This window comes from Arvicanthis niloticus, chromosome 8 (genome assembly GCF_011762505.2).
Source record: "Arvicanthis niloticus isolate mArvNil1 chromosome 8, mArvNil1.pat.X, whole genome shotgun sequence".
Lineage (NCBI taxonomy): Eukaryota > Metazoa > Chordata > Mammalia > Rodentia > Muridae > Arvicanthis > Arvicanthis niloticus.
Window position 1 is genome coordinate 57,261,963 of NC_047665.1, and position 25,267 is coordinate 57,287,229.

The 25,267-nt window shown below is 42.5% G+C and overlaps 1 protein-coding gene across 3 annotated transcripts in view; it reads left to right on the forward strand.

The window, feature by feature from the left end:
- The first annotated feature begins 9,838 nt into the window (after positions 1-9,838).
- The window catches only part of Taf3 (TATA-box binding protein associated factor 3), a 140,614-nt gene continuing 125,185 nt past the window's right edge, over positions 9,839-25,267 (forward strand). For 2 of the 3 annotated variants that reach the window (XR_013112269.1, XM_034510698.2), the window contains exons 1-2: positions 9,842-10,225; positions 15,497-15,739. Coding sequence is in view for 2 of the 3 variants with exons in the window: in XM_034510698.2 (XP_034366589.1) it covers positions 10,060-10,225; positions 15,497-15,739 (409 nt within the window). In the remaining variant the exon portion in view is untranslated. Of the gene's footprint in view, positions 10,226-15,496; positions 15,740-25,267 lie in introns of all 3 variants that reach the window. The other variant, XM_076939430.1, reaches the window with a different exon arrangement.

The window sequence follows — 25,267 nt, forward strand, 5'->3', positions numbered from 1 at the left end:
AACTCAGGACTTCTGGAAGAGCTCTTAACTGGTGAGCCATCTCTCCAGCCCCCACCCCCATTCCTGTGTTTTTAATGATGCACTATTGACAGTTGCCAAGATACAGACCTAACCTAGATGGAGATACCAACCAACAGATGGAGATAACACATCACAGTGGAACTGGAGTCGAAAGTGAATTAAGTGCAGAGAGACAGTATATTTTTCTTCCATGATTCCAGTTTTAGTGTCAAATATACACATGTACATAGGAGATGAAAGCAGAAGGACTATGGGAGGAAGACATCCCCAGGAGGAGGAAGCAGAATGATAAGAATGGTATCTTTTGTGGGGAGTAGAGGGGAGCACTGAGGACACCAAACAAGAGCAAGGTACAATACCTGTATGAAAACCTCAGTGGAATTATTCTGTGCACTAAATCAAATGGCACTGAACATTTCTTATGAAAGTAATACAGGGATCTGAAAAAGCATATAGAACCGATGCATTGCTCTTAACCAAAACTAAGAAATCAGTTCATTACCTTGAAGTTCTTTAAATAGTTTACTTTCCCAACAGCTATATCATCAAGTTGAAATGAAAACTGATCAGTAAAAAACTGTTAAGGAGATGAGTACTTTCTGAAGAAAATGTAGTTATTTCTGGCTACTTTCTATTAGAAGAGCCCCTTGTGAATGGTCAGTGATTGTGAGGAAAGGATCTGTCTTTGCTGGCCTCAGACTCCTGAATGCTCTCAGGCTTCTGTCTCTTCAGGACTTGGCTTAACCATCAGCTCACCTTCCATTTCCAAGACAGTGGAGTGCTATGAAGGCTGGCGACCTTTGCATCCCAGATGACTTGGAGGAAAAGCCGAGATTTGACATATTCAACATTAAGAATAACCTGTGTCAGGCTGACCTTTGGCAGAATGCCTAGGTTCAGAAGCAAACAATGGGGCCAGGAGCAGTCCCCTTGGAATCTCATCTCAGCTTCAGACATTGGTTCAACTATTTCTACACATGCTCTTTCTAGCATTTTGGGGCTCCATTCCTGGACCTTTCTGAACAGGACCTCATTTTCTTGTCATTTTTAGTGGTACACACACCAGTTTTCCTAGGTATGGTTAGAAAGTGGTTTTCCTAATTAATTTTGTCAGCTAGGCTGCCAAATGACTCTTAAGTATTGAAGCCATTCATCAGTGATACTTTTGTTCTGAAAGCTGTATGTTGTGTATAGTTCAGGGGAAATCACACAGTCTAACACAGTAAGCAAACGCCGAGCCACACCCCTAATCCTCCCTGAAAACATGTAGGTTTCTGTCCTGATAATTCTGAACAGTGGTCTTGATGTGACCCCTTTTATGTGCACTGCATTGAACACGGATTTCAGCTGTAGTAACTGAGTGAGGAAAAGAACTAGAGTAGAAGACAAATTCCCATCCCCGGGTCATTGATGGATTCCTCTCCACTGCCCCACTTTCTAGAACACAATTTTACATTGATTCGCAATTTTTCCTTTGTATATTCTCCAATCTCTTCTGGTAAATCTTCTATTGCATTTCTTTCCTAAGTATTCTTGTAGTTATTTAAAACATCATTTTTAAATGTTACTACTCATTGTTTCACTGCATAGTGCCTAGTTCTCATGTTCCAAAGGCTTGACAGCTTTCATAAAGGGCCACATGATAAATACCTTAGGCCTCTGGGCCACATAATTAGGCCTCTGGGCCACATTAATTTTTGTTTGTACAAATCCTTTAAAATTACATACATACATATATATGTATATGAAAACATGCTTAGTAACTTGACCCCATTTTAACTTCCAAATCTTGTTCCAGAGGCCTGGAAATCCTTGGTGTGTCTACTACAGGCTCATTAATCTATACTTGGAACTGAGTTCAATTCCCCAGGACCTAAATTGTGGCTCACAACCATTTACAACTGGAGTCCCATGGGACCCGATGCCCTCTTCTGGTATGGAGACATACAGACAGACAGACAAAAAAAAAAAAAAAAAAAAAAAAAAAGAAAAAAAACCTCCCCATGTGTAAAGAAACCATATAAAAAAAATCAAATGTATATACTTGTAAATATATTGGTGGCCATGAGCTTCACTTCATGAGCTAGCTGGGTTGTTTACTGGGCCACTACCTATATCAGTATCTTCAAGTCTTATCAGATTCTCAGATTCTTGCCAACTCCCTGGAGAGGGAAGGCTTCGAAGTTAGCATCAAGGTGGGTGAAGGATGGACCTATGCATTTCAACCACCTATTTTCTAACTCTTCTGGCCAGCACCTGCACAAGCAAAACTCCCCTGGTCCACAATTTGATGTTCCCTCAGAAACCAAACCTGCTTCCTAGGACTGGAGAGGAGTTACTACAAAGAGGCAAGGCTCCAGCTTCAGAACTGGTATTTTTTTTCATGTCCTCCAGCTCTCTTGATCCGTGTGAAACTGTCTTTTGCTAAAGTTCTGGTAGAACAAGGAGAGTTATGAATTGCTGTGAGCAACTGGTACTCAAAATTGAACCAGGGTCCTCTGCAAGAATAGTCAGTGAGCCATCTTTCCAGCCTGCTTTGTTGTTCTGAAACACAGTCTTACTCTAAAGGAGGCTAATGTTGAACTTCCTATAGAGCCTCGGCTGGGCTGGGCTGGGCCTCTTAATCCTCTTGCCCCAGCCTTGCCAAACACTGGGATTCTGTGTAGCTGAGCACTGGTTTTTATCTCAACAGCAGGTTTTGTCATTTCATCCTCAAGAGAAAGTGATGAGGACTGAGCTCAGAAGTGTTTGCCTCTGTGCCCTAGTATGTGGTCTACAGACGTTGCAGTTCCACTGCCCTTAACATCATGTGCTAATGCACTGGTTTTATAGCTTGGTGTCTAGTAAGTGGAACATCATAGGTTCAATCCCAGTACCACACACATAAGCAGTTAGAGAAGAGAGTTCTTGCCTCTAAACTTAGTGTCTGAAAATATCAGCTTTACTGAGAAACAAGTCACTGGTAGTTGGTCTCAGCACTGTTAGGAGCAGAGACAGGTGGATCCCCCTAAGTTCAACACAAGTCTACAGAGCAAGTTCCAGGCCAGCCAGGGCTACATTGTGAGACTGTCTTGGTGTGGGGAGTGGAAGCAGATGGATTCAATTTAGTATATTAGGAGTTGTAGACTGCCCTATTTTATGGGAAGATAAGTTGTAAAAGGCCTTATTTGGTGATGACTCATTATGCTTCTAGAGACCAAGTGCTCCTGCTAGCCTCCAAGCCTCCAAGGATATGGTGGAAGGGGAAGAAGGGAATGAAGAGATGGGGGGGGGGGGGTGTCCAAAAGACTCAAGAGTTTGCCATATGATTAAGATTTTTTGGATTGTATGGCCTAACTCAGCAGGGTACATTACAGAGTACAGGGAATTAGAGGATTGCATCTTGCACCTTCTGGTTTGAGGAAGGAAGCACCTTGCCAGGTGACCTATATATATAGCTTCTGGAAGTATGTGTCATACTTAGGAATTCTCTCTGAACTACACACTGATGGCATAAAAGGCCCCCAGGTTTGAGTTAAGGTTCAGAACAGGGAAGGTCAGTATAAGTTAAGGCATCTATTAAGGGCCAGGTCCTGTAGTTGACTCTGTAGTATTAGAGGCACCTGAGATGGGTAGTCATCCTGTGGAACTTAGCACAAGCCTTAAAGGGTAAACCACAATGCAGAGCCTGGATTCTGAAGTAAGGCCATGGTACGTGTGGTCCAGAACCATACACCCTTGGAGAAACACCTTCCATGCTGCTAGGCTAGAACAGAGAGGAAGGGTCTGGAGGTATGGCAAGGAACACAAGCTAGGGAGGATAAAACTACCTAGCCAAAACATTGTGCACTAGGCTGGTCATGGTGGCATGGAGGCACAGAGAGGAGGACCACTGTGAATTTGAGGCCAGCTTGGTCTGTAGTGAGTGCCAGGACAGCTAGGACTAAACAGAGAGAATCTCTCTCAAACACTTTTCCCCCTCCCACATCCAGAATTCATGATCAGGGCTCACAGGGCACAAGCAAGCTACCTGGAAGGAAGCCAGCTCCCACTTGTCTTGGTTAAGGTTGCACCAGCACTTCCCCTTCAAGAGCAATGGTCACACCACAGTTCTTCATGTCCTGCTGATGGAGATGAGAAAAGGCCAACCTCCTTCCATTAAAGAATGGCCCAAAGAGGCAGGTCAAGGCAAAAGTGGAATGGGACAGTACCATGATGCCACTGTATGACTGACTCTCTCTCTCTCTCTCTCTCTCTCTCTCTCTCTCTCTCTCTCTCTCTCTCTCTCTGTGTGTGTGTGTGTGTGTGTGTGGGAGAGAGAGAGAGAGAGAGATATGAAGTGAGCAAACTTTGTCTCCTCTGATTGTGAAATCCCACCCTCAGGTACACCTCAGAATATGACTGAATTTGGAGATACAGCCTTTTGGTTTAAGTTTTTTGTTGTTTTTGTTTTGAGTCAGAGTTTCACTGGCAGAAACTAAAAAAAAAAAAAAAAAAAAAACCAGAGTCTCACTGGCTGTGAACTCACTGATCCACCTGCCTCTGTCTCCCCAGTGTTGAGATTAAAGGCATGCACACCTGGCTGAGATAAGGCTGCGTCTCAGCAATGTAAGCCATGTTGAGCTACAATATGGCTCAGTTGGTAAGGCACTTACAGCCAAACCTGAAGACTTGAGGTTCTTCCTTGTGATCAGTGTAGGTGAGAACTAATTCCCAAGTTGTACTATAGTCTCTCACGTGCTCGCACGCATGCACACAACAAATTCATGAATAAAATAAAGTGGTCATATTAAAGTGTTACAAGGATGGGTCATGGCTCACTGGACCAGCTGTTCTTTTAAGAAATGGAAAAGCCGGGCAGTGGTGATGCACGCCTTTAATCCCAGCACTTGGGAGGCAGAGGCAGGTGGATTTCTGAGTTCGAGGCCAGCCTGGTCTACAGAGTGAGTTCCAGGACAGCCAGGGATACACAGAGAAACCCTGTCTTGGGAAAAAAAAAAAAAAAAAAGGAAAAGAAGGAGGCTGGAAAGACAGATCCACAGTTAAGAGCACTAGCTGCTCTTCCAGAGGTCCTGAGTTCAATTCCCAGCAACTACATCATGGCTCACAACCATCTGTAATAGGATCCAATGCCTCTCTTCTGGTGTGTCTGAAGACAGCTATCGTGTACTTATATGCATAAAATAAATAATTCTTAAAAAGAAATGGAAGAGAAACACAGACAAAGGTCATAAAGTTCACCAAGAAGAGGCAGCAGTCTGTAACCCAGGCAGAAAGGTCTCAGGGACAACCAAGCATGCTGGCCTACAGAACTGTAAGACACAGGCTGTTGATAACCCAAGCAGAAAGGTCTCAGGGACAACCAAGCATGGTGGCCTACAGAACTGTAAGACAGAGGCTGTTGATTAAGCCACCAAGCTGCAGAACTGTCTTACAGAAGCTCAGAAAAAGTCCCTTGAAGGTTTTTTTAAGAGACCAAGGTGACAGCATCTGGCCTTTCAACTCCAGAAACAGCAGCCCTGGTGTTACTAAGAGTGGACATTCCTGCTCATGGTTTCTGACTCTCTGGTGTCTTGGTTACTTTTCTATTGCCATGTAATGGCAGTTTATAAAAGCAAACACTTGATTTGGGGATTCACAATTATAGAGGGTTAGAACCCATGACGACCATGGCTGGAAGTAAGGGGGCAAGCAGGCAGGCATGACACTGGAGCAGTAGCCAAGAGCTTACATCTCATCCAAAAGCTTGAGGCAGAAAGAGAATGCTAACAGGGATAGCATTCCCTTTTGAAATCTTAAAGCCCACCCCCTGTGACATATCTCCTCCAACAACCTCCTAATGTTTCCAGAACAGTTCTAACAACTGGGGACCAATTATTCAAATATATGACCCCATGGGGGGAATTCTCACCTAAAACACAATTGTGTCCCACATCATGCTGCAACAATCCCCCGGGACCTATTTTACAAGCAGATCTTTGGGAAAGGCACCAGATATGAAATCCACTGTTAATGCCCTATACCACCTGAAGCTGTTATGCTGGCAGGTTGATGGTATGGCCTTTGTAAGCACTGCTAAGCACAAGCTTATAGGAAATGGTTTGTGGGGATGGGGTACACTCTATGAGGATGCGGCACATACTTTACTCAATGGCTTTTCTTTGGAGCTGGGTTCTCAACAGGTGGGTAACATGGAGTAGAGGCTCCACTTGCCATCACTCCCAGGAACTTAGACTTAGATAATTGTCCCAGTTCCTGCAACCTAGAGTTCTCAAGGCTTATGGGTCTAATCTCCAAAATGGGTAAATTTTACCAGAGGAGACAGTAAAGTCCTGCTGGAATGAACAAAGGTTATAGGTGTTACTTTACTACTTCAGTCAAGAGATAGTAGCAGAGAGGTCCATCCAGACAGCTGATCCTGATTACAGGAGAAGATTGAGCAGTTATTCCAATGGGTAATGAACACTATTTGCCATATTGGTGGTCTGTTTGGGTGCTTTGTTCAATTTTGATGGTGAATTGACAAGGTCAGCAGCCACATTCTAGAAAGGACATGCAAACCTAGGACTCGGCGCCCTCCCTTACACATGAGGTCTGTGCAAGTCACTGAAAATAGACATGGGACCCATCTGCAGCAGGAAGAGAGGTAACAGCTTCTGGTCTTCCTTTTTAATGATATTCTCAGAAGAGAACCCCCACGACCTCTGGAAGAGCTGGCCATCAAATTTACACCAAGAAAAAGAGCAGAGGGGACACAGACGAATTATGCTGAATATTCTAAGATGCTACCAAGCTCCTGAGGCCTCAAGGACTTCAGCCTCCATGGAACTGACTCAGCTAAAACAGCACACTAGCCTAAGATCACACGCCCTCTCCTGGAATGTCTACACAAAGTGACCTATGAAGTTGGCAATGTAAAGGTCCAGTAGTTTCAGCAAGCACTCTGAAAATGGCTGAGGGCTTCCTTGACGGTGTATCTGCCTGGCTCCCACTCCTTCCCTTCCACATTTGGTATCCCCAAAGTGCTCCCAGATAAACCTGGTGTAGAAGCTCCCTCAATCCCACACTTAGCTTCCTGGGAAACCAAAGTTGTGGACATATGGTCATACATATGGTTACACAGGGAACTGTGCTGGTTTGGGAAGATAAATGCTCAAGTTTTTTTCAGACTTAAGTGTCATGAGGTTTGCAGCTTATTTTTTCAAACTGTGGGAAAAAAAATGAGTATAAGTTAATTAAAATATATCCATATACAGTGAATGTGGCAAAATGTTAATAATTGAGGAATCTCAATTGTTTGTTTCAGTTTTTCTGTAGTTTTGAAATTTTTTCCACCACACACAGGCAAATGAAGAAGTAGTGGGGGGATGTGAAATCCAGGGTATGTGTTCCAAATTAAGGAAATGTTCAATTTTATCAAATAGTTCTAAAAATGAGCTAGGCCCAGTGGCACACACCTTTAGTATCAAAACTTGGGAGGCAGAAGGAGACAGATCTCTGATTTCAAGGCCTGCCTGCTCTAGAGTTCTAGGACAGCCAGGAGTACACAGAAACACTGTCTTGAAAAACCAAAAAATGTTCGATTAAAGTTAGAGATGAAAAGTATCCTTGAGATTTTGTATCAACCAGGTTCCTGATGCTTGGGCACACAACTACCAATGGACCTAGTATTGTTGCTTCCTTCCAGATTACCATTTGTCAAAACTACAATGTTTTCAGATTTACTGGGCTTTCATGACTTTAAAGAAATAATGTTCTGGATATATAAAAGGGGGGTTTATTAGAATGGCTTATAGGCTATGGTCCAGCTAACTCGACAATGGCTGCCTACAAACAGAAGGTCCAAGAATTCAGGAGTTGTTTAGTCCAAGAGGCTGGATGTTTCAGCTGATCTTCAGTAGACTCTGGAATCCCAAAGAAGAGGGCTCTACTTCCAGGGAAGGAATGCACTTGTGAGCTAGAGTGAAGGCAAGCAGGCAAAGAGAAAGCAAGCTTCCTTCTTTTATGTGCCTTGTGTATGCTGCCAGCAGAAGGTGTGGGCCAGATTAAAGATGGATAGTCCCACCTCAAAGATCCAGATTCAAAGTGGCTCTTCCCACTTAAAGTGATTTAATTAAGGGAAAAAAAAATCCCTCACAGGTGTGCTCAGTCATTTGGGTTTTAGTTGATTCCAGATGCAGTAAAGTTGACAACTGAGACTAGCCATCACAACCACCCAGAAACGATTTATTGGAGGGAGCACATAAAGTTATATACTGAATTTGCAATGATAGGTATGGCAGGCACAACCCAGAAATAGAGTAGTTAAATATAGCCAAAGTAGGTTTGGTTTAGCTGAGTACTCATTGAGATTAGTTTGGCTTCGAATTTGAAGCTTTTTTTCCTGTTCTGGAACTAGCTCTGTAGACCAGGCTGGCCTCGAACTCAGATATCCGCCTACCTCTGCCTGCCCAGCACTGGGATTAATGGCCTGCGCCAACACTTCCTGGCTGCAAACGGAAACTTTTATACTGCACCCCAGTTATCAGGGTTTACCAGCAGCCTGAAGTGTCCGCTACTGTGGAGGCTGAAGTGGAGGGGTCATTTCAGCCCAAAAGGGCAGATCTGGGAACATAACAAGTTTGAGATTCACAGGGAAAAAAAAAAATCCCACTATTTCAACCTAAGCTATTTATTATATCATTACAGTTTCTGGTACCGTGCAGGAGTCAGGCAAAATTCAACTAGGGCTGGAAGAAGGCTCTGGGAAAGGCAAGAGAACCATTCTCTGGACAAAATCAATCCCAAGGATTTAACGGCGTATTCGACCTTTGTAGGAAACTGCATTCTCCATGTCCTGTGACTAATAAGACGCAAACCAGAACTAGCTATTTTTAAAGAAAGAATAAACTGCATTAAAATAATATCTTGCTCACTACGGGGGGATGGGGGGCGGTTCCCACTAACTGAACACTTACCTTTTCTCCCCTTAATACTAGCCATATTATGAAAAGCATTGAACGATACAATAAACAATTTGAGTTTATTAGCTATTTGCTTTTTAGAGCTGGAGTCTTTCTCGGTGAGTCTGGATGGCCCCTAGCTTATGATTCATATTCTTTCTCTCTTTCTCTCTCTCTCTCTCTCTCTCTCTCTCTCTCTCTCTCTCTCTCTCTCTCTCTCTCTCTCTCTCTCTGTCTCTGTCTCTCTCTCGCTCTCTCTCTCTTGGTTTTTCGAGACAGGGTTTCTCTGTATAGCCCTGGCTGTCCTGGAACTCACTCTGTAGACCAGGCTGGCCTCGAACTCAGAAAGCCACCTGCCTCTGCCTCCCAAATGCTGGGATTAAAGGCGTGGGCCACCACCGCCCGGTTTATGATTCTCTTGACTCAGCCTCCTGAGTAAACACCTTGGATTTCACTCAAACCGCTCAAGTGGCCACTATTTCATTCTGAATATTATCTTCCCTTTCATTTTTTAGTTTAGTTCTTACTTTTTTAAATTTAAGTAAAGGAAAACTGAATCGAATCCGCTGAGGAGTAGCTTAAATTCCCAATTCCCTAATTTCACACTTAAATCTGTATCAACATTATTAATGTTAATTCCTTAACATTCCAATGTCACACATTGCCTCCCTGGTTTGCCCCTGAACACACCGATGTTCACCTCTTACTTTTCCATCAGCCGGGAGTGAAAGACACTGGCACCTGTTGTCAGGGAGGCGCAGACTCCACCTGCGCCTAGTCGCTCGGCTTCCGGCCGGTGTCCAGGCCCTAGAGTCGATCCCGAGACTATCGCTTCCCTCCCACTGGGCGGAGCCTGTGCCTCATCCCTCTCGGCATTCAGCTTGTGCTGCCTCGTCCCGGCGGCCGTCCAGCGGGAGGCGGAGCGAGTCCAAAATGGCGGCTCTCAGGCTGGCGCGCTCCGTGCTGCTGAGGCTTTGAGGTGGTCGCTCGGGGCCGGAGGGGGACGATTTCCCCGCCGCGGGGCCCCCAGAGAATGAATCGGGGGCTCTGCTGAGGCGAGGCGGCAGGGCTGGAGAACAGTGGCAGCAAAGGGCTGCGGTGGCGTCCACGCAGCGGGATGTGCGAGAGTTACTCCAGGTCGTTGTTGAGGGTCTCGGTGGCGCAGATCTGCCAGGCGCTGGGCTGGGACTCGGTGCAGCTCAGTGCCTGCCACCTCCTCACCGACGTCCTGCAGCGCTATCTGCAGCAGCTGGGCCGGGGCTGCCATCGGTACTCTGAACTCTGTGAGTACTGGGGCTGGGTTGCGGGAGGGCTGCCCCAAGCCGGTCACGAGTGACACCTTTGCCCCCCCGGACCCCTTTGGGCATCCCCTCCAGGGGTGGCGTTCCGAAGCCAGCTTCGAGATGAGGATCCTCTCACACTCCGATGGTCTGGGGCTTCCACCGTCTCCTGCGAACTCCAGTCATCCCTTAGGTGCCTCTTCCTCATCCGCTAACTTCCCGCCACCAGCAGGGAAGCAGGGTCCCGGCTCGCAGCTACACACCCTCTCACCTATGCTGGTCCTGGAATGGTGCTTCGTTCTCTCTCATTGTCTCGGGTCTGCTGCGGCCAGAGCCACCCCCAGAATGCTCTCCACCTCACTCACCTTGGTCTTTTGCCTCCCTTGCCTGCAAACTACTACAACTAGTTGTCACAGGCGCTCCGTCTACCGGCCGTTTCTTACAAGGCTGGCCATTCCTGAGCTCCTAACTAGACTCGTTGACAGCTCTGCTCAGTCAGGGTCGCTGTCTCTCTCTCTTTTTTTCTCTATCTGTTGGTTTCACAGACTTCTCAGCTTGCTACTATTCAAGGCCGGTTTTGTCAATTTCGCTGAATAACTTTCAGTAAGCATCTCAGTTACGCACGGAGTCCTTCCTTTATGCTCTTATGACAGTGTTGATCTAAGTGTGATGGGAGGGATCATAGGGTAATTTGCAAGGTTTTCCGGGTACTCAGTGCCGCAGTATCTATTGACTTTTAAGTGAATGCCCAATAGCATCTTTAGCCGGCGGTATTTAAGGATTTGGAAGGTTTCAATAGAAGCTACGGATCATTTTATAGATGTGTGATTTTACTGATGTATGAGTGTGAGGGGGGCGGAGGTTATACCATTTATTTAAATTACAAGATATGACGTTTAAGGTAGTAAGTTGGATAACTAAATGAAGTGTTTTCTAGAGTAATTTGTTCTGCTAAAATAGTTCCTACCTTTCCTCCCTTTAAAATGAGGACCTATAGATTCACCATACTGTTTTGTTTTGTTTTGTTTTGTTTTGTTTTTCAAGACAGGGTTTCTCTGTGTAGCCCTGGCTCTCCTGGAACGCACTCTGTAGACCAGGCTGGCCTCGAACGCAGAAAGCTGCCTGCCTCTGGCTCCCAAGTGCTGGGATTAAAGGCATGTGCCACCACTGCCCGGCTCACCCTAACTTTAAGACTCCAAATGCCATTCCTGTCAAAATAATCAAACCCCAACAAATCAGATCCTATTTTGTAGGATCAGATCATCTTATTTTGTAATTGTTAGTGTATATATGTACCCTGATCCAGAAGATAAATTGATTATATTCGTATTCTGCATAAGTACCTAATGTGCTGATCGGAGCTCCCTGACTGTATTTGTATTACTCTAGTACCTACTGTGCTAACTGATTGGAGCACCCTGATTGGATTTGTCACCCTAGGGTTGTTCCAAATAGGAAACAGTTGGCTAGTAAATTAATGGAGAGTCTACAAGACTTACTGAGTGAATTCCTAAAATGCACATTTTTTTCAGTGATTTTCTAATTTGGAAACTCCAAAGTAGTTTTTCAGTCATCAGCACCTTAAAAGTGTATCATGGCGTCATGGCAGAATGATCGTCTAGCTGTTGCGTCTTTACTTTCAAGCCCCTCCTCCATTGTCTTTCAGTATATTGTTACTATTATGTTTAAGGTAGATTATATTTTGTTACCTAGTTTCTGAACTAAAGGCAGATGGTGTATACCTTTTGAGTTCTGAAGATACTCCCTGAATACATAGTTACCTCCCATGTCAGGTAGTTCATGGATTTAAACATTCCAAATTGTCCAAGAAATCATTGTGCTTTACTGAGAACCTCTTCAATTCCCTTCCATATAGAGCACGTTTTCTCTCTCTCTCTTTCTCTCTCTCTCTCTCTCTATCTCTCTCTCCCCCCTCTCTCCCTCCCTCCCTCCCTCCCTCTCCTATTTTATTTTATGTTTATGTTTAAACATGGTCTTGTTGCATTGCCCTGGCTATCCTAGAACTCACTACGGAGACCAGATGCCTGCCTCTGCTTCCTGAATGCTGGGATTAAAGGTATGCACCACCACTGTCCAGCATGAAACTCTTTTATAATTACCCATTTTTTCTAGTCGGTTTTCTTTTCCTCCTTTTTCCTCTTTTTTTTTTTTAAATGAGAATATAATTCTAAAATCATTTGGTGACTTGTTAAAAATGCTTACTTATTAAACAGATGGTTTTAGATTTCAGAGTTGCAGGCTGTCCATTCATTTACTAGCTAACAATTTTCTGAGTGTCTCTACTATTTTAGCCCCACCATAGTGTGATATAAATACAGTCAGAGTTCTTCGGTCTGTTAGCACATTAGTACTGAGGTAGAATATGAACATAATCAATTTTTCCCCTGGGAAAGTGTACGTATGTGGACACACACACATACACACACAAACAGTTACAAATTTCCTTTAAAATTGAATTCTGTAACTTCAGGTTACCATTATGTCATCTTGTATTCTATAATAAATTCTCTTGATGTTTTTGACAAACTACTTATGAACTAAGCCTTGGGCTGAGTGTTATGGAATACAACCTCTGCCTACAAGGGTGTCAGAATATTGACACAAGCAAACTGATAGTGTGTGATCCTTTTTCTAAAATAAATAAATAGATAAAGCAAATTAAAAAACAAGTACTAGAAGTTGCTATTAATTCCACAAGTAATAAATTTATAAATTTGTCTAAGGTGACAGTTTCTCCTACATATGCAGGAGCATAGGTCCCTGGGTGTGGGTATTGCTATGTTATACTGAAAGCAGCTACTAAACCTTTCAGAATGGTTCTTATGATTTTTACGCTGAACTTCATTATCTTATGGTACTGGCAGTATATGTAAAATGATTAAAACAGAGGGAATGTGTTTTTAGCTTTGGATTCCAGGGAACGTTTGCTTTGGGGGGAAAAGGTAAGATTTGAGTTGAACTGTGAAGTATGATTGTGTAAAAATGAAGAGAATCGTAGGTCAGAAGATGGCATAAAACGTGAGTAGTGAAAGTGCCACTAAACTCGACTGCTAACCCTGCCCTGCTAGCTCTTATTCAAGAGAAAACTTAAAGCTTTACAAAAGGAAGCTACGGCAGGAGGATTGCTGAAAGCGTAAGGCCAGCCTTGACTACAAAATGAAATTGTGTCTCCAAAAACCAAACCAAAGCAAAGTCACAGAAGAAGTAAAACCTGGGCCGGTCATGGTGGCACATATCTGTAACCCTAATAACAAGGTGCGTCAGGGACATTGCACGTTCAAGGCCAGCAACAGAGGAAAGGAAGGAACATGGTAGAGAACACTCTGTGTTCTTAAGTAGGGTAATAATTCTGATGAGACACTTTAAGAAAATGTGCTGCCAGTGATGTGTTGAGCGGGCAGACTTGAAGCCACAGCTCTGCCCTATCTGCCCTTTTACCTTCTAAAGCTCCGATGAACCAGACACCATGGTGGGTCCACTCCTGTACTTTTAACACACAGAATGCTGAGACAGGAGGATCACTGTGAGTTTGGGACCAGTCCATGTTACATAATGAGTTATATATCAGTGAGAACTATGCATTTAGACCTTGTCTTAATGAACCACTCACCAAAGCACATAACAACCTTTTAGCTACCCTAGTGTAAATAGAATATTACAAAGATAAGCATTTCATAAATTTTAAGTCACTTTTTAAGAGTATATTGTGATTTTTTTTTTCTATTTTGTCATTGGTTTAAATGTCTCACTGTCCCTAATGTATAAGTTATTTAACATAGTTAAACTATATATAGGCAAAAACTATAGAGTATGTGGGTTTGGTGCTTTGCAAAATTTCTAGCACTCATTGGGACTGATGTAAAGCGTCTTCTGTGGATAAAGAGAGACTATTTTTTTGTTTTTCAAGACAGGTTTCTCTGTACACCTCTGGCTCTTATGGAATTCGATCTGTAGACCAGGCTGGCCTTGCACTCAGAGATCCTCCTGCCTCTACCTCCAGTGCTAAAGGCATGCACCACCACACCTGGCAAGCTGGAGACCATTTTCTACTGATGCGATTATAGAAAAAAAATACATAGTTGGGGGGGGGGGGGTCAATATCTGAACTCTTTTATAGGAAAAACAGGTCAAGGGGAGCATGTCCTAGATTGAAATGATGATGCATGTAGAGTTTAAGATGGTTCTGTTCTGTACACAATAGTGATAAAGACTTTTTTTTTTTTTTTTTTTTTTTTTTTTGGTTTTTTCGAGACAGGGTTTCTCTGTATATCCCGGGCTGTCCTGGAACTCACTCGGTAGACCAGGCTAGCCTCGAACTCAGAAATCCGCCTGCCTCTGCCTCCCAAGTGCTGGGATTAAAGGCGTGTGCCACCACCGCCCGGCAGTGATAAAGACTTTAATGAGAAGAAATGAAATACATGCTTACATTCAGTAATAGGAGGAATGCGTATTATTTTTTTGTTTTTGTGCATCACTGAAAGTGTGCTTGCTTGCTTGCTTGTTTCTTTGTTTTTAGACAGTGCTTATCTATATAGTCCTGGCTGTCCTAGAACTCACTATATATACCAGACTGGCCTCAAACTCACAGAGATCTGCCTGCGTCTGCCTCCGGAGTTCTGGGACTAAGGGTGAGTGCCACCACCACACCTGGCCTGAAAACGTGATTGATAGGCTAGTGAAATTGGTGAGAAATGGTGCTGGCTGCTAAGTCTGGCCACCTGTGTTCAGACTCTGGGACTCATGATGGAAAGAAAGACCTGACTCCAACCAGTTGTTCTCTCTATCCTCCCTCTTTTTCTCCCTCCATCTCTCCGTCCTTTCTACCCCCCACACACATATATTTTCTTTCCCTCCCTCCTTCCTTCCCTTCTTCCCTTCCTGTCTTCTTCTCTCTTTCTTTCTGTTTTGTTTTTGAGAGAGAAGTATCATTATGTAGCTCTGACTAGCCTTGAACTCACTATGTAGACCAGGCTGGCCATGAACTCACAGAGATCTATCTGCCTGTCTCTGTCTCCTAATTGCTGGGACTAAAGGTGTGTACCACCATGTCTGGTAGTCAGTTTTGTGAGCTTTTAATCAATATGATATTCTGTTTAAAAATCTAATAAATATTTTCATATAACTAGGTTTTTAAATAAGTAATATATTTTATTTCAAGCACCCCCTCCCACACACACATATTTACACATGTGTTTTGAAAATAACTCTGTACTTTCTTTTCAGTGATACCATTTGCTTTTGACTTTGTTTCAGATGGCCGAACAGACCCCATTTTGGATGATGTTGGTGAAGCCTTCCAACTTATGGGGGTTAATCTGCATGAACTAGAAGACTATATTCATAATATTGAACCTGTCACTTTCCCACATCAAATTCCTTCATTTCCTGTTAGCAAGAACAATGTCCTTCAGTTTCCTCAGCCGGGAAGTAAAGATGCAGAGGAAAGAAAAGACTACATTCCGGATTACCTGCCCCCCATTGTGTCTTCTCAAGAAGGTATTTGCCATCTAATCCTCCTGTGTTAGTGACCAGTCTTTTTAGCTTCCCATACTCTGCCAATGCTCACGTTCTAGAAATGCATTCTCAGTGTTTTAAGGTGATTTACAAATTATTCTAACCCTTTAACAGACATGCTTGCAGCCGGTGTCAGGCACAGTCTTGGTGTGGTTAAGGTTCTTTGGGATGAGGTATTTGTCTACTTTGTGACTTTTAGATAGGAGAGAATAGACTGTGACCAGCAGAATCTTCTCAGTACATGTATTGTACAAGTTAGAAGATCTTTGAAACAAAAAGTAAACCTTAGGTATCTCTTGACCTGTTATTTGATTTTTGCAGAGCGGAATGCCGCCATGCTAAACATGGGGGTAATGAGTCATAGTGAACACTCGCTGATTAGAAGCCTAGCTCTGGAGGTTTTTGGGTGTGAGTAGAAATCATTTCCTCTTGGCCATTTAGAACTTTTGATTATAAAGAGGTTGGAGACACAGCTCAGTTGGTAGTGTACTCTCTTGTAGGAAGCCTTGAGTTCATCCCCAAGCAGTGTATAAAACTAGGCATGATGCCACATGCCTGTAATGCCAGGATCAGAAGGCACTGGAGACTATGTGGTGAGTTTAGGCCAGCCTGCACTACATGAGACCCTGTCTCAGAGAAAGAAAGGAAAGAAGGCAGATAGGCATGTGGCTGGCAAGAAGGGAGGCTGGTTGGTTTCCAGTGTAAACAGATTCACAGACACTACATGAATGGCACTTGCTAAGACCAGGAGAAGTAAGGAGTGGGGATTATGTTTAATTTGAACAGAGTTTGAGTTTGGGAAAACGATACATTTTAGAGATTGATGGTGGTGATGCTTATATAAGAATGAGAACTGGACTAGTAAAAAGTAGTTAAAATGGCCTGCGTATGGAATCACACAATATCTGTGCTTTGTGAGTGGCCAGTCTCACACAGCATAAGGTCCTCAAGCCTTGTCCCCAATGTTTGTGTGCCAGCATTGTCCTCTTGGTTTTGGTTTGGTTTGGCTTATTGAGACAAGGTCTATCTATGTAGTTCTGGCTTTCCTGGAGCTCATATGTAGACCAAATTGGCCTTGAACTCACAAAGATCCATCCTTTGCATTCCGTACTGCTAGGATTAAAGGCATGTGCCACCATGCCTGGTGAATTGTCCTCTTTTTAAGGATGGGTATTGTGACATTTGCATATTTTACATCTATTTCACCACCTTTTAAATAGGCACTGATTGCTTCTACCTTTAGCTTCTTGTGAGCAAAGCTCTTATGATCATATGAACATCGAGTGTAAATCCTTGTTGACATCTGTGCTTTTAGTTCTCTTGAGTATATAGTCAAAAGTGGACATGCTGTGTTAGGATGAAATATGCAATACAGAATTTTATTAGTTTGAGTGCTGGGCATTGAAATTCCAGCTTTGCACATGTTCCTCTACTGAGCAACACATCCACCTGGAAAGTTTTATTTGATCACAATTTCTTTATTTGTTCATTCATTTATTTGTTTGTTTATTTGTGTGTGCACATGCACACAAGAATGCCATATCACCTGTGGTGTGTAGAGATCAGAATTGGTTCTTTACTTCAGTTGTTAGGGTGCCATCAGGCACCCTAACCTACTGAGCCATCTCTTCCACCCCAAGATATAGCTAATTTTTGAGAAACCATACCAGTATTTTCCAAAGTAACTGGCATCGTTTACCTTCCAATGAGGACTTGCCAAAGGCTGCAGTTTCTTGCAGTTCATTTTGTGTAATCTCGTGCTCCCTTAGTTTTTGAAGTAGTACTTGCTTGTTTCGTGGACTGAACTTAAACTTGGAGTAGGTTGTTTTACAGTCCATGTGACCGTGCTGCCTATCTGAAAACTGGACAGACAGTGGACCTGAGTTGTAGAAGGTTCTCATGGATTTATGGGTTGCTGTGAGACTCTGGCTCTAGTGTTGAGTATATTCCACTGAGACGTACTGTAGCTGTAGTGCATCTTTCTGAAATTGGAGCCCCATTCATCTTGACGGTGGCCATGGTAGGCAGGGAAGGTACTTGCTGTAAGCTGTCTTTCTTTCCTTTTCTTGGGAGGTGGTGATGTGTGTGAATATGGATGTAATTGTGGAAGGGCATGTGTACTCCTGTGGAATCCAGAGGAAGATATCAGCAGATGTACTTCAGCGTCTCCTCACTGTCCCCTCATTGAGACATGGCTTCCACTGAACCTGGAGCTTGCACTTTTTTGACTGGGCTGACTGGTCCTTCTTTTTCTGTAACCCACAGTACTGGGATTACAGTTGTGTATGGCCACACCCAGCTGTTTACAAGGTGCTGGATATCCAAGGTTAGGTTTGCCCAGCATGCATGCTTACTCACTGAGCCATCTGTCTCCCTTCACTGTAACTTTTCTCAAAAGTTATCAACATTCTCTGGTTTGAGTCCTTTAAGAGACACACTGTGCTCAGTAGCTAGCAGTTTCCCTTCAGGATCTTATAGAGTAGTACTGACAGAAGCCAGGCATTAGTGACATAGGACTGAGAATAGTGCAGCATCCCTGGATGTTCATAAATGGAGTCAGGCATCATTTGTACAGCCACGCCCATTAGAAGCCGCTTTCTCCTCTCTCTGGGCCTCCCACTGTTAGTATCAGACTGTGGAGCCCAGGCTGTGCCTCAGCCATCACCAGCTCGCCTTAATAACCGCTGAGCATTCTGTTCATCACCGCCTTTGAGTCATCTGCATTTGTGGCCTTTATTTACTGTTGGAAAATCTTACTTAGATGCAGTTCTCCTTAAACCCTTTATTGTTTAATGATTTTCTTTTTTAGCTTAGAAACATACTTTTGTTATATCTGCTTTAAACAGAAATTATTTACTTTAAAAATATAACTAGTTCATGTAAAGCCAATGTTAACAAAGGACTTAAGGCTGGGGCACTGGCCAGGATTGACTGGAACTCCATTGTCTCCTTTGGTCAGGCTGTGTCGGGTGGTCCTGGAATGTCTTTCTTGTTGATGTTGTTGATAAATGTGGTTGCTTATACATCCAATATATGTTCATGAAGCTAGTACTAAGAATCCTCTTATACTGTGTCCTTTTATACTGTGAAAATTAATCCTTGTCTGTCTATGAAGTTCTTAATCTTCCAATGTATTTACTAGTACACAAAAGTTGTAATTGTCTCCTAAAAAATGAAAGAAATGAACAGAATGATAATAATATATTAGTTACCGGCACATCGATGGTTATCATATTTAAATACTGCCAAATAAAGGTAGTTAAAATATCAACTTTATAGTCAGTAGTGAAAACACATGAGAAAAAAAGAAACATTGGGGTTTCTTCTCTGGATTATTTGAGACAAAATGATCTCACTTAATGTTTTTTGACAAGACAGGCATGGTGGCACATGCTTTAATCCTGACACTTGGAAGGCAGAAGCAGGCTAATCTGTGCGAGTTTGAGGCCACTCTGGTCTATAGAGTGAGTTCCAGGAGAGTCAGAGCTACAAAGTGAAACTCTCTCTTGAAAAACTAAAGGAAAAATTAGTACTAGAAACCATAAATATAGCCAGGCATGGTGGTGCACACCTTTAGCCCCAGTGGTAGGGAGGCAGAGTCAGGCAGATCTCTAAGTTTAAGGCCAGCCTGAAGTTCTAGGACAGCTAAGGCTAATGCCTGTATGTTTGTGCACCACAAGCATGCCCGGTCCTCTAGAGAGACCATCAGATTTCCTGGAACCAGAGATAGGAACAATTAGAAGCTGTTCTGTGGGCGCTGCAGATTGAAAGTCAGCAGGCCGTCTTAACCTCCGAGCCATGCTACAGCGCATATATACTCACTCATTTGAAACAGGGAGGGGATCTCTCTTTACTGCTTAGGATGGCCTTAAACTCAGGGTCTAAGTGAGCCTCCCACCAAAAATGTACAAGAGTATCTTCTCTCACATCCTTGCCAACTCTTATGCAGTATCTGTCTGATAACAACCTTTCCTAACCCATGTGAGATAATGCCATGGGTTCAGTTTATATTTCTCCTAAAGACAAGTGATATTGCACATATTTAAATATGAATGTTAGCTATCCATGTATCTTCTTAGAAATGCCTATTGCTCTTACGTAGGTATCTCTAGTTCAAGATTAGGGCTGTAGGGATTTTGCTTTCTCTGCTGTATGAGTATTTGTTTTATCTTTGCTGACAGTTCCAGTTCTTAGAGGTAATGAAGATCCTAGCATTAGAATATTCTCTGATTACGCATTTTCTTATCTCAAAGTACACATCATATTGATACTATCATTCATGATTACAAAAGCAGGTAAAAGAGTTTTGTATTGTTTTGTTTGCACACACTGTCTTGTCCTTGTTTTGAGAAAGCTCTGTCATGTATACACTGCCAGGTCTTACAGCTGCTTTCTTGTACTTTACCACCTTGTTGCCCAGGTTTTGATAGTCTAGTTTCTTAGTGTGTTTCTCTCAACTTTTGACTGTTGTGGTGTTGGCTTGGGGTATTTAATCACCTTTTGCTTTAAAAATTGCAAGTGTGGTTGCAGATGCCCCTTCGACTCATCATGGAGTTACATCCCAGTGAACATGTTGTAACATAAAGAGATCATACATAAGTTAAGATGTCTTGATAGGCAAACCTCTAAAGCTCCTGGAGAGAATTCCCTGTTTACCCAGTGACCCAGGGACAAGGCTTCTTGGCTTTGCCCAGCATCTGAAGGAAGAACTGAAAATTCAAACCTCAAAGTATAATGTCTCCTTTGCCCTCATCATGACTTCTAAAAATCATAAGGTGGTTCAAGGTAGTTTCTCCAGCTCCACAGTGCGCCCTCTTCTGTTGCTTTTGTGTAATGCCCCAAATGCTGTAACTTTTCCACCCGTTTCCCCATGCTTTTATCTGGATCTTTCCTTTTACCTCAAGTTAGCTTTCCTAGTGCTCTCGAAAGATTAGTGACTATGTATTACTTTAAGTTATAATTTGGATTTGAGGGAAAACAAAGAATGTGCCAAAGCTATAAGTATCAGTAGGTTTTTTTTAACTTAATGTACAATAAAAATGAAGGATATGAATAGATTTTTTTTTTTAAGTATGTGGAGTGAGATGGCTCAGTTGACAGATGCTGATACTGTTGAGAGGGAGGACTCCAGGAGTGCGGTACCCCCCCCCCCTCGTAATGATCACAGGAAGGAGCACAGGTGGGCCATGTCCGTGGTTAAGATTTGAGTATAGAGTTGTTCTAGAGAATTCAGTATACAGGAGCCAAGGCCTCACAGCTGGGAGACAGTGTGGATGATCAGATATGTAAACTCCTAGCCCTTAAGGTAATTGGCCAGATGTCGACTTAAAGTTTACAGCAAGGGGATAGTTTAATATACCTTTTATGCTGATTTTTTTAAATATAGGAATCAGATAGAGTTCAAGATTGTGCAATAGTAATAAGCCAAGGACCTTGGGATATTGTCTCAGGACAGACAAGGTCATATGTTAAGAGCAGCAGATGCACTTGTACAGCAGATGGGTGGAGATCTGGTCTACTGACTGAGTGTCTTTCATGTGCCAGACAATCATTGTGACCCAGGCTGTGGACAGAGGCTCTCTCATTCAGCTATTGATTTAGTAGAAGTGTTGAAAGATGCCCAACTTTCATTGTAGAATAATGACCTCGTATTCTCTCAGCTGCTTATTTGAGTATTTATTTATTTATTTATTTATTTACTTTTGAGGTAGGGTCTAGCTATGCGACCCAGGCTAGCCTGAACTTTCAGTCTTTCTGCCTCCATCTCCTGAATACTAGGACAAGGGCATATGTCACTGTGTCTGCTCTTTCAGTTCTTAAGCAGAAATTGCTGAAAATCTAAAATCAGTTCTGATATGAAAAAGAAAATTAAGCATTAATTGTGAGGGTTTGGATTGGGGTTTGAAGGTATCTAACTGTATTTGCACCTGGTGCTACAGCGTCTGCTGCTGCTGTGTGGTGTCTGCTGCACTGGCTGATAGCCTGCCGTTTACTGCAACAGGATAGTGCAAAACCTTTGGTATTCTGCCCTCAGATGTTAGGGTCTGATAAATGAAAATAATTATGATAGAAGTGGAGAATTATACTCTAGATCTTATATGTGTTTTTCGGAAAACAGGCTCACATTTACCGTTATTTCTCCTGAGAATCCGCAATGGGTGTAGTGACTGACATAACACATGCCTTCAAAAGTACAGTGTAGTAAGTATATCTGTAATGATGTCTTCCCTGAGTCTTTCTAAACCGCAGACAACAGCAGTGTGTAAAGTACAACAGATAGTAGGGCTGGCTGAGTTTGCTTAGGGGAATCTTCTGCATTCTGCCTAGGGATCTTCTACTTTATCTCCCCCACAGAAACTTCTTTGCACTTCCACTTATACAGACCAGAGTGTAACTTGGTCTTGGAAAAGTAGTTAGTACTGTAAGAAAAATGAGGTACGTGAGAGTATGTTTTAAAAAATTTATATGTATTTATATTTGATGTGCATTGGGGTTTTGCTTACATGTATATCTGTATGAGGGTATCAGATCTTGGGTTTATAGACAGTTATGAGCTGCCATGTGGATGCTGGGACTTGAACCTGGGTCCTCTGGAAGAGGAGCCAGTGCTCTTAACCACAGAGCCATCTCTTCAGCCCCATGAGAATATATTTTTACTTTTTGTATTTCATTAGTTTGTGATAATTGACTTAATTTTTAGTCATTGTTTAGTCATTGTTTCTTTTTAGGTTAGTAATTTAGTTTCTGTTTTTGAAACTTATGGATATATTGGAGCTGTTTTTATTTACAAATATTTAAGTATAGTTACTTGCATCTTATTTTGCCAAAGGGGAAAAAACAGGTAATGCTTCTTGCTCTGTGCCTTTCCTCTTGTCCCTGCTCTACTCTGTCTTAGTGTTTCTTTCTCCCTCTCTCTCTCTCTCTCCCCCCTTCCCTCCCTTCCTCCCTCCTTCCCTCCCTCCCTGCCCCCCCCCCTCTCTGCTCACTGGCTCCCTGGCTCCTTGACATATTTTGTTGTGTTGCTAATTAACTTTTGGTAATTGGTTCATTGCAATACCCTGTGTGTAATGTGTACACTTTCCTCTTATTTCATCAGACTTGGTTTCAACTAAATAGAATGCTATAGAGTCACAACATAAAGTTTAGCTATACATTGATCTTGCTGGTAACGTTTTTAGTCCTTTTATCCTCACAGTGTAAGGAAACGGGTCCTTGTTTACTGTGGCGGTGACTGTAGTTCAGTAGGTGACACCCTTTCCTTTCTTAGTCTCAGTGAGTATGCAGTCACATGCAAGACTGTTTTAAGTCCTGAGCAGAAACCTGTCAGATACTCATGACTTGTTTAGACTTTCTCCTTTCCGGTTTCCCATTTAGCTCTGGAGCTTTGCTGGGATGCTTGAGTGTAAATCTGTTGGACATGCGTCTGCCTTAAGGAAGGAAGCATCTGCATCTAGAACAGAATCTCTGTTAGCACAGCCCTGTGCTGTCCTTTCCGAAGCCAGTTTCCATTCCAAAGTTTGAAATTATTATCCATCATCATCGTCTTTTCCGTCTATGGTTTTTATTTTTGAACATCATCCAAGTTCCATCAAAAGACGTGGTAGAAATTAACTAATTTCTTCCATTCTAAAGCAGTAGATTTCCTATTTATAGCAAATCCCCGCCTTCATGCTTTGTGGAAAGAGTCTTTGTGTGATTGGAGTAGGGTATATCCTCCCATCTCAAGCTTTGTATTATATGACAGTGTTCACTTGTTCTGTGTATTTTTTATTCGTTGTTCCTTTTGAGCAATGTTCACTAATTTACTTAGCTATTTTCTTAGTGTTGGACATTGTCCTTATTTTAAGATGTTGCAGCACCCTGTGCACATTTTTTTTTCTATAATTTCCTTCTAACAAATTCTCAGGAGTTTTTAAGTGAAAGGTTTATGGTTTTTGACACATCTTACATACTGGCTTCCAAAAGAATTGTGTCAACTTACAAAGCCACGGTGAGTGTGTGATTGGATCATATTTCACTGGTCTCACCAAATGAATTTCAAGCCTTTTTTTCCCCCACTAGAAGCGTAGATTAAACATTTTGGGGGGGGACACAGTCATTTGTTTTTCAAGAATTTACTTAAAATGTAGAAACTACCAAAAACCTTAACACTCCTGCCTCTAACTAGAGTTATGGCCAGTGAGGTGATTTTGATATCCTCTGAATCGCTCTGTAGTTCTGTAAGTGTGCACATGGGTGTGTGTGCAGTGCCCATGTTAGAGTAGCTTAGCATATATGATGTCATATTTATTTCCCATGTAATTAGTCACACCTACTCTGTGCTGACCATCGACTGTTGTCTCTTTGCTGGACAGTTAGGAAGCCTTGATTGATAGAAGAGTCTAACGTGGCTGAAGTGATGTGGTTTGAGTAGGTCAGTGAGGCGTGGCTTGCTGTGTAGATGGGAGGTTGTGTTTGACATATGCACTGTTATAGACTTATGCAAGTGTGCTGGGTAGTTCTGTCTGGAATGCTTACTGAGTAAATATTTGTGCGTATATACCTACAGAAAATCGCTCCTCATTTAAAGTGAAGGTTGAGAGGTCTCTGAGATAAAGGTAAAGAATATTGTTTTGTGTTGCTAGAAAGTCTCTGCAACTACCATTGCAAATGGCCCCATGGTAGGCCATTCCTGTGTTAAACAGTCCCAGTCCCAATGACACGGGGTAGTCATCCATTCTATCCTGCCACCTCAGCAGAGCCATCTAACGTAGTAGGTGTTTCATTTGCATTTTCTGCTCTTCTTTCCTTTTCCTTTTTTCTTATGAGGTATTGTCTCATGTCCCAGGCTGGCCTTGAAATCACTGAGAATGACTTTGAGCTGCTGCCTCTTCCTCTCCAGTTCCTGGATCACAGACATGTTACCTTCACACAGCCTTCGTAGCTCTTTTGTTGTTATCGTTAAGCATAAGTTGCATAACCATGATTTTAACCCTTGACACACTGTTAGGGGTTGTGGACTTCAGTTTATGGTTTCAGTTTCAGTTGGAAAAGTTTTGATTTTTGTAAGGATTAGAATTTTGTGGTTTATATTTATTACTTAGAGGTCATAGAAGAATAAAGAAAGATTTACTTTTTGTGGCTTTGAGGTTATTTTGTAACTTGAAAGCAATATGAGATTTGAGAGATTACATTTTCCTGAATCTTCAAATATTTTCCATTCTTTTCATTAAGTTTTATTCAGTAATTACTTCCAAATATGCCTTAAAATGTAAAATATCAATACAATGTAAAATTAATTAAGTTGCTTACAGAAAGATGAACCAGTAGTGAGATTCATTGTCATTCTCTATCTTTCTTACTTTGGATCTGAGACTATTGTAATTCTACAGCGTGTTGAAAACAATGGAGCCTGGGCATGCTGGTGTTGCACGACATCTTTGTCAGTGTGGTAGACATCAGTGTGGTAGACAGAGCTAAGTCCCGGAGTCCAGGCTCAGGGCCATGGACGGATACCTTGTTTTAGAAACA